At 31.6% G+C, this 9,779-nt stretch overlaps 1 protein-coding gene across 5 annotated transcripts; it reads right to left on the bottom strand.

Annotated features, from left to right (window-relative positions):
• Positions 1-602: 602 nt before the first annotated feature.
• Positions 603-9,384, bottom strand: LOC127068347 (adenylyl cyclase 78C). 5 transcript variants are annotated; one of them, XM_051004388.1, is made up of 19 exons: positions 9,225-9,384; positions 8,345-8,489; positions 7,836-8,074; positions 7,463-7,620; positions 6,902-7,091; positions 6,106-6,290; positions 5,812-6,010; positions 4,633-4,791; positions 4,323-4,552; positions 4,105-4,241; positions 3,689-4,004; positions 3,434-3,610; positions 3,232-3,329; positions 2,291-3,139; positions 1,878-2,115; positions 1,686-1,812; positions 1,508-1,614; positions 1,161-1,424; positions 603-1,008 (listed from the first exon to the last, which is right to left on the bottom strand). In XM_051004388.1, exons 2-19 carry the CDS (start codon positions 8,401-8,403, stop codon positions 796-798), a joined length of 3,945 nt encoding a protein of 1,314 aa, XP_050860345.1. In that variant the 5' UTR covers positions 8,404-8,489; positions 9,225-9,384; the 3' UTR covers positions 603-795. The 5 variants fall into 5 exon arrangements, with proteins under 5 accessions (XP_050860345.1, XP_050860346.1, XP_050860348.1 ...); XM_051004389.1 differs by having other exon boundaries at positions 9,221-9,378; XM_051004391.1 differs by having other exon boundaries at positions 8,345-8,393; positions 9,225-9,369.
• Positions 9,385-9,779: the final 395 nt, after the last annotated feature.

The raw sequence follows: 9,779 nt of genomic DNA, 5'->3' as shown, positions 1-9,779 counted from the left end.
AACTATTATATTATATTGTCATGGATTATTATTATTATTTTATTATTATTATTTTTATTTCTATTATCATGTTATTATTTAAGGATTGATTATTATTATTATAATCATGATTACTATTATTATTATTATTATTATTATATTATATCATCATCATCATCATCATCATCATCATCATCATATTCATCATTCATCATTGTCGTCACTATCATCATCATTATTTTGTCATTACCATCATCATCATTATCGTCATCATCATTATTATTATTCAAATTATTGTGTTTACAAGAACAATGTAATATACATTTATGCAGAATTTGTTTATCTGTACATTTGAAATTGTCAACAACGCCAGCCTTTAATTAAAAAGAAAAAAAAAACAAAAAAATTAATTTTACCCTCACAATTAAAAATTTTGTCTAAAATTAATTAATTGATTGTTTAATTAAAAAAGAATAAAAATTCATGATCCATTTATTGCATGAAATATTTTTTATAGAAATTGTAGCATATCTAAGAGAAAAATATAATTAGGTATAAACAAATATATATATACATATATATGTATATTTTGTTTAAATAATTATGTTTTCATTAGACAGACAGATATTTTATTGTTTATTGAAGAAGTAACAACTCGTAACGATCTGAAATATAAATGCTAATCTTCTCGTAGGTACATATTCAAATAAAAGATATAATGCACGATTAGATCTTTAAAGGTAAGTCGTGCTAAATCTTACCTTATGTATATACATACATATATACATACATACATAGTACGATGCGTAAATCTTTTTACGTTCTTCTCAAAGCTCTCATTTGTTTACGACGTGCTTGCACTACGCCATAAACAACAGCAGCCAAACTTCGACAAGTACTTCTGTGTCTGGTTGTAGTCTCTTGATTCAACGTTCCTTTTCCAAGGACAAAGTATGTTTCCATAGTACCTTTACCTTTTACTTCGATAAATCCACGTTTTTGGGTTTGATATCCCCTCGATTCCAAAAACTTGAATAAAAATAACATTTGTGATGATTTTGCTTATATAAAAAATTTGTTTTAATTTTTAACGAATACAAAAAAGAGAATCCGTTTTGATTTATTTGTAATAATTCATTTGTAATTATTTTAAAACAAATTAATTAATTAATTTTAATTACCCTTGCAATTTCTTGAGGAACTTGTATCTTTCCCATAACACCAGTCGAGTCCATACGAGATGCTTCGTTCACTGTATTACCCCAAATATCAAATACTGGTTTCCTTGCCCCGATAACACCCCCTACCAATGGTCCACAACTGATGCCGACTCTGAGATCAAAGTTATTGAAGGAGTGAACGTTTACATCCTCTAAACGAAGTCTCATTGCAACTGCATAATCTACCAGTCTACACAAATGCTCCATGTCGTCTTTGTTTTTTTCCTAAACAAATTTTATTATATATTCATTATCGTTACTGTACATGAACAAATATTTAACAAACTAAAAGAAAATTAATCCAGTACATTTTGCGTTGGGTTTAAACCAGATGCTGCCATATAAGTTGCACCAACGGTCTTAATTTTTTCAATACAATGAAAACGATTCTCGTCGAGAAGTTCATCAAAATCAGCTAGAAAAAATATTCACACATATGATTATTGAATTTTTCTTTTATGAGCTAGATCATCTTGCAAAACTCACCAATAATTTCATTCAATAAACGTATACATTCCATTCCCTTGTTAACATCTTCCGAATAAAATTCTGTAAAGTTTGGTACACTGGCGAACATAACTCCAACTTTGTCACGTGATTGAGAATACAATTCCTAAAAATGAAGAATATTTTATGTAAAATATAGATGATATTTGTCAGTTAATAGGTATGTTTTACCTCTGGAGCACGATCTTGAGTCAGAAAATGATGAGCTACATGATCCGGTAAAATATTCTTAAGTAATTGCATGTTATTATGACGGGATTCTATCATATCACCGAGTTCTCTTTCAGCTTGTTGCTTCCACAGGAAATCTAATCGGGATGTTACTTCTACTAATCGGCCATGATAAGTTACCATAACGAGAAATACTACTAGGAAGACCAACATTTGTGCTGAGAGTGGTATTGATGTACTGATCAATAATATGTAACAGAAAAAAAACAAAATTAATAATCTTTTTCTGTCTTTTTTTTTTTTCATATTTCTAAGTTGACTAATTTTGTCAGATTTTGTATTTAGGCTATTCACCAATTCATACTTCGTCTATCATTTGTTCAACTAAATGACGATAACGTTATAATACTCACGTTTGTTGATCAGGTCCATCAGAAAATAAATCCTTATATACAACGAGTATCAATACAGCATAAACCAAGACTATGGCGGTGGCTAAAGCTGTTTTAACTAAATAATATAATTTCAAAGCCGAAGCTAAAGCAATGAGACATAGGATCCAAGTGAAGACGATATATTCAGGACGAATGCAGCTTGACGACATGTCGACGTCATCCTCGTCAAAATTTTTATATGGAAGTTTTTGACTAAGTTCAAGATCTTCGGGAAGCGACAAGATCTTCCTCAATGTCATATCATCGGCACGTTTACGAGCAAATCTTCTATAATGCCTTCGAAGTCCAGGAACGTAACGTTGCTCATATTTATAAAATCTGAAGAATTCTTTTCTATTACGGCTTTGGGTCGCGCTTGTTCTACCATTGAAGACACTTGTCAGTTTCACTTTGATATTGCTAGAGTCATGTGTTACCGTTCGATTTTCAGCAACTTCGGCAGCCTCGTCTTGAAGCGCTGCTTCTAAAAATGTTAAAATAAATCTGTCAAGACCAACTGTTGTTGACATCACTGATCCTGGTTGTTCGGTTGTAGCAGTTGTCAGTTGTTGTTGTTCGAGTACCAACACTTCTGGATGTTGTCTAGTTTGTATAGGGCATGCCGTCACTCCTACTATCGAAGTCAATGCCATCAAACTGATCACGCTGCATATGAAAATCGTACGATGTCGTTTATTGTGAACAAGCATAGAAGAAGCGTGTTGAAGGTATAACGGCATCCCTTTAAATTCTTCAGCCATAACTAGTACGGATGATGCTACCAAAATGGCCGTTGTAGTTAGCAGACAGATCAGCAAGATTATGCAACTAATAGGGACATTCAATTTATATGATACGATATATATCCTGAAGTTTTTACTTATATAAATTAATTAATTGTATAGATTGTTTGAACTTACGTTGGTAAAATGATGGCCTGACAGATAGCGATAAATAGCCATATTACGAAGCAGCATATCATGTTTGATTTGAACATGTCCTCGCGTAATTGACCAAACTGTTCAAATCCAAAAAAAAAAAAAGAAAAGAAGAAAAAATTCAGAAATTATTTATATTATATTTAAAGAAATATTAGAACAAAATAATCGTCAATTAAGTAACCTTTGTTTCAAGACTTTCGTCATTGTAACGTAAAGTCCAAGCATTTATATTGGCTGATCTCATACGCTTGTTACTTGCAGTTTCTTTTTCAGTAGCAGCCTTCGTACTTTTAGCAACGCCATTTTCATCTTCCAGATATTCTGATTCTAAATTACTAATAGATGTAGCATTGTTCAACTACAATAATATAATAAAATTATATCGGGCGATAAATTAATTATATTAACAATATAATATAAAACAAATAACACGAACATTTTCAAACGGTATTTCAGGTGTCCAATCAACTGCAGTGTCTTCGTCCTGTGAAGTATTCGGATTGCTACTGTTACTGGACAATGGATTGCCAAGTTTGAAACTTCTCTTCCCTTTATTATGGCCATCCTCTTCGTTCCAAATTTTAGGACGCGAAGAATACCTTCTCCTCGCTTTCTGAGGTTCCACTTGTTTAATTAAATATGTTTCAACGTTTCTATCCTTCAAATAATTGTCCCTCTCTACGCCATTACCTGGCTCAACTTCATAAACGTCGTCTAAACACTTCAACGTGTCTACCGATATATGTACTCTCCTGATAAAAAAAAAAAAAAATAAATATATAAACGATATACGATAAAAGAAATTATTTTATACAGTTTGAATGATTCGATCAATTTTGCATATGTATTTACCCTGGTATACCGCCACTTTCAAGATGATTAGCTAAAGTGACATCATACGACCAGACATCAAACTGCCACTTTCTGAGTCCTAAAACTCCACATAATACTGAACCACTATGAATACCTATCCTCATGTTTAGGTCTACCTGTTAAAAAAAGAATATGTTATTGTCACATGAGAACAATGAATAAACAAATACTGATTTATAAATAGTAATAGCAAATACCTTCGTCGTGTATCGTATATCACGAATAGCTTTGATCATATGCAATCCCATTTCGACACAGCAATGAGCATGATCGCTTCTAGCTGTTGGTAATCCGGACACGCAATAATAACAATCTCCAAGAAGTTTTATACGAAGACAATGATTTTCCGAGGAGAGTTTATCAAAACGAGCAAAGAGATCGTTCAAAACTTTCACTAGTTCTTGAGCACTACATTGGCTAGCCAATGCTAGATATAAAAAAAAAAAAAAATAAACAATTAATGAAAAATTTTCTTCCAATATAATTTAATTATTATGAACGACGTACCGGTAAATCCTTTGATATCAGCAAAGAGAATGCTAACATTTTCATAACGATGAATATAAATTCTATGAAATTGATTTGGCGTGAAGGATATTGTACCACCCCTAGCTGTTTCACGAGCAATATCACTTATCATTTCTTTCGCCACAAAATCTGGCAAAACTGAAAATCAATGAAAATAATAATAATAAGCTATATATAATAATGAGCTATTCGAGCTGTTTCGTATCTATTGAAATTGATATCTTATAATTGAACTGATGCATCAATGGACGCGTACATTGCGCGTTTGGTTTTCGAATTATTTAAAAATGATTAATCAATGCATCAGACAAACATAGAAAAAGTAAGTAAATATATTTATTCTTTTTAAAATAATTTTTTTACGTAATTTTCAAACTTTAAGAATAGTTTGTGATGCAAAAACAAGATACCATAAAAATAAGACTCGGATCACTTTCATAATCGTAGGGCTTGGCTTAATTATACTGTTTTTTTTGTTTTTCTTTTTCTTTTTTTTTTATAACAATGAAGTAAAACGATGAACATGAAGTAATCGACGACGTTGACGTATATTAACTTGACGATGCAGGAGAATCTGTCGAGCAATCGACCGAAAGTGTCTAGTGACCCTTTTAAACGCTCGACTGAACATTAAGTTACACGCACTACCGAGCTCCGCGGTCGCCTCATAACTCCAATGTGTAGTATTACATATATGCATATATATATATATATATATATATATATATATATATATACATACATGTGTATATCACTATGTATTATTTATATCCCTTTATGTGTACGTAGCATAAAAAAGAAATAATATATAACACATCGTTGAAACCGGTCACGAATATAATACATGCATGAAACTTATGTAATTATTAAAGTGTATAAAATTATGTCCTATCGTTATTATAATTTTGTTTATCTTCTGATACATGTAATATTTACTTAATTTTAATATTATCCAATTTTTCAAAATTGTTTCGTTTTTCAATGTTTCAATAATTTTTCATTCTCAATTATGATCGGTTAAAGGTATTATTTTTTTACGTGTAATAGTCAATATCGAGAACGTGTTAAAATAATATCTGAATAATGTTATCTGCAATAAACTATGAAGAGAACACTTGTTATTAATACAAATATTATTAATTTCGCCAATCTTCTCACCAGAAAGTAATAGTTTTTCCTGTCTGTTATTTTCATTTTGAGTTCGCTGTCTGGTTTCCATCGAACGATGAGTTTCTAAGAACGCTTGTCTTTGGCCTCTATCAGTCAAATACTTCGTATACATTCCTGCGAGATTTACAGCAAGATAGAGTAGGACATTGGTCGTTAGCATACGTACAATACACGTTACATCCTGTAACTATATTAATTAAATAATATTTAGATATATTTTCTTTAAATATCATGTGAAATATTTAATCAATACTGAAAATAATTTTTATAATATTCTCTTACATATGTGGTATCATGTAATAAACTGATACCAGCCATCGCCATATGTGTAAAGGCTGTACCATAACCAGCAAGGACACACCATCTCAAAGGAAGAGGTAACATAGCATAAGGTGCATAAACTACAAATAAGATGTACCACATCAAGCGTTGTTGCGACGAAAAGTTCAGTCCAGCTCCAATGAAACCTGTAGAGAAAGAGAAAGAGAAAAAAAGAAAGAAAAAGTGGAAAAATTAGATCTCGGCATGCTCCAATTAAACATTTTCTTTTTTACTTTCTTTTAAAGGGATAGATAAAAACGTAAAAGAGTCAATCGATGATGATGATAATACGAGAGAGAGAGAAAGAGAGAGAGAGAGAGAGAGAGAGAGAGAGAGAGAGAGAGAAAGACGCGAAAATACAGAGTTTGGTCGCTTTAATACCTTCTTTCCACGGTCGAACGAACATTCATTCGATTCGCTAAACTGACTCGATACTTCGAGTCATTGGAGCAAAACTTGCCACGGCGAACAAAAATATTGAATCAATCGATATCGGGGATGATGATATTATAGAGCTACTCTCTACAGATCCGCTCTCTGATGTATATGTTAGAACTGAAAATATATATATAAAGAGAAAGAGAGAGAGAGAGAGAGAGAGAGATATGTCCAATAAATAAATAAATAAATAAAAAGAGAGTATGAATATATTCAGATATAAAAATTACAAGAAAAGGAGGAAACAAATAAAACAAACAAATAAAATGAAATAAAACAAAATAAAATAAAAATATAAATTCAATAGTAATAAAATAACCTTGTGAATTGATCAATAACCAGGTAAATATCGAGGCCCAGTATAAATAATTATTTGAAAAACATCTCCACCATCCTAGAACGCAGACCATAAGATTAGCAGCTATGCAACATGATGCCCATGATAATGATTCGATGAGACCGCCGCTGTTTTTCTCTCTTCTCCATAACCAGATAGAAACTAAAGCGATCTGTATATAAAGTATATGTTCTATTAGGAATTTAATTGATCCTAGATATAATCCGAAAATTATATTTGAAATAATTGCAGACGGTATTGAATAAAATTATGTAGAAATACTATAATTTATATGATAACATATGAATTATTAACTGAATATTTTACGCATCATTAACGTGTTAGCAAATATAACTAATGTTTAACATTGTTATTTTAACGAAAGAAACATTTTGCAAAAAATACAGATTCTCTAAAGATTCTTTTTTAATAATCCGAAGGAATATGTGCCATCATAAATTTCATTTAGGAAATATAAATTTGTACATATCATTTTCGATGATCTTTCATTTATAAAATTGAAATATTATAATGATTTTTCACCTTTAATCCAAGATCGACGATATTGAGCATGATCAATGCTTTTTGTCGTTGTCGATTCGAATAATGAAGATACGAGGTTTCCAATTGCTTACTATGAAAATTGTTGGTCAAAGAAGGACAGAATATCCCTTTATAGAGAACCCCTTTCTTGAAGACATCTAAAAATATCAATCTTTTTATGCCTCCTTATATAGAACGTTGGAATATATTGGAATAATCTAACGTTATACAAAAGTCGCGGTTCTTATTGTTGTTTAAATAATATTATTATACGAAAAATATATTATTATAAATTATTATGAAATAAAATATATATATACGTATATGTTTAGGTAGAGAAAATAACAGTCTTTTATTTTTTTAATCGATCTACCTCGATGAATTTGAGCTTCATCCTCAGGCACAGCAGCTTCAGCTAAAAGAGCTTCGGGATCCGTAGAGATTTGAATTTCATCGTTGGTTATTTCGTCGTCGTTGGTATCGTCACCCAGTTCCGGATCGTTATCCAGTTTAGGGTTTTCCCAAGCAGCCAGACCTTCTCTTCCTAATCTTTCTGAAGTCAACTTCTTCACGGCCTTGATCCATAGCTGTTTTCTCGGTGAAATAGCCAGTCTGTTAAGGGGCGAAGGAATACGAAGGAAATTTTATTATCGAAGTACATATCAATATGTGAAATATATTAAAATTATATATAAATAATCAAAATTGAAATTGATTAATAATAATAATACAAAAAAGAAAAAAACATATATATATATATAAATCATATTAATACCATTTTTATTATCATTTTATTCATAATTTATCTATTTTAATTATTAGATATTATTTGTCTTTTTTTCTTTTTTTTTAATAAGATAAGAAGTAAGAGATTGAACTTACTCGTTGATGCCAGTGACATCGCTGTCCAGCATCATGGTCCAAGTTTGTTCTGTAATCATTATCCCACCGATGATCCGCGAGACAAGTAATCGCTCACGTTGTAAGTGTGTTAGTATCCGGCATTGTCAGGCAAGTTAGGCCAAAACTGAATATGAGAGAAGGAAATGGTGTCGTAAAACCGATGATATGAAATGAGAGAGAGAGAGAGAGAGAAAGAAAGAGAAAAGAAAGAAAGAAAGAAAGAATAAGAGAGAGAGAGAGAGAGAGAGAGAGAGAGAGACAGAAAAAAATAACAGAAAACAGACACAATTTAAAAAATAACATGCAAGGCGTTTGCGAAGTGACCTTTCGAACGTGTATATGTTTGTGTGAGTGTACGCGATGTGAACATGAAGGGATACACGTAGGAAGAGGTTATAAAAAAAATAAAGAAAAAAAATCAATTAATTAAAAAAAATAAAAAAACGTCGTTGGTCATCGTCGTCGTCATCGTCACAAGCTTAACTTATTTTAACAATTATATATATATATATTTTTTTGTATCCATTCGAATATATACATTTTATTCGAATAAAAATAGACACACCGACGTATTCGAATGCGTCGGAAATACGCGGGTAAAATCGTTCGCCAAAAAAAGAAATGATAAAAAAAAAAAACAAAAGAGAAACTACCAGAAAATTCAACACACTTGAGAATACGTTAAACTGCGCGGGCAATTAAACGTTTCGTACGTGCGAAAAAAGGGAGAACAGTGACAGAGATAGATATTTATAAGCGCAAAAGAAAAGAAAAAAAAGCAAATTTATTAAAAAAAAATATATATATATTTATATATATATCGTTAGATTCACGCGAGATAACAAAAGAAATTACCTACGTGCTAATCGACGCCGATTATTACCGGTAGCGTACGATCGACGGAATAGACTGGCTCTTTTCGTTGGCACCAAACTTAATCGTCATTGGAGCGGCCAGCTTACCCTGTCTGCGAAAAGTCGAACTCTCAAACTCGCGCGCGCAAAAATGATCGAGAGAGAGAGAGATATATATAACTCGTGTACGTGCGACAGAGACCGAAGATTTCCGAACGAGTTACGAAAATACGTGCGCGCGTTCACTTATCACATTCGAAGATTCTTGAGTTGTCGTTTAAATTACAAACGATGATGTCGCTAATTGATTTTTATATCAAGCTAAGACCTTTAACTTATTGTTCGATGACATTATTGTGACGTCATTTGGCTGAACTATGTTTCTTGGTTCTCCTATTTTTTTAAATTTTCTTCTTTGTATCACGTTGGTTGTCGCGTTTCTTTAGAAATTCAAAGATGGCTACTGGTTTATGCGGTAATTCCGGTTATTGAAATAGAAGAATCTGATTGGTCCGACCTACATAGTCGTTAAATTGCGGGATATTTGAAATTGTCGATAG

Source organism: Vespula vulgaris, chromosome 13, assembly GCF_905475345.1.
Source record: "Vespula vulgaris chromosome 13, iyVesVulg1.1, whole genome shotgun sequence".
Lineage (NCBI taxonomy): Eukaryota > Metazoa > Arthropoda > Insecta > Hymenoptera > Vespidae > Vespula > Vespula vulgaris.
The sequence above is the reverse complement of the archived record's forward strand: the minus strand, read 5'-3'. Positions and strand labels throughout refer to the sequence as shown.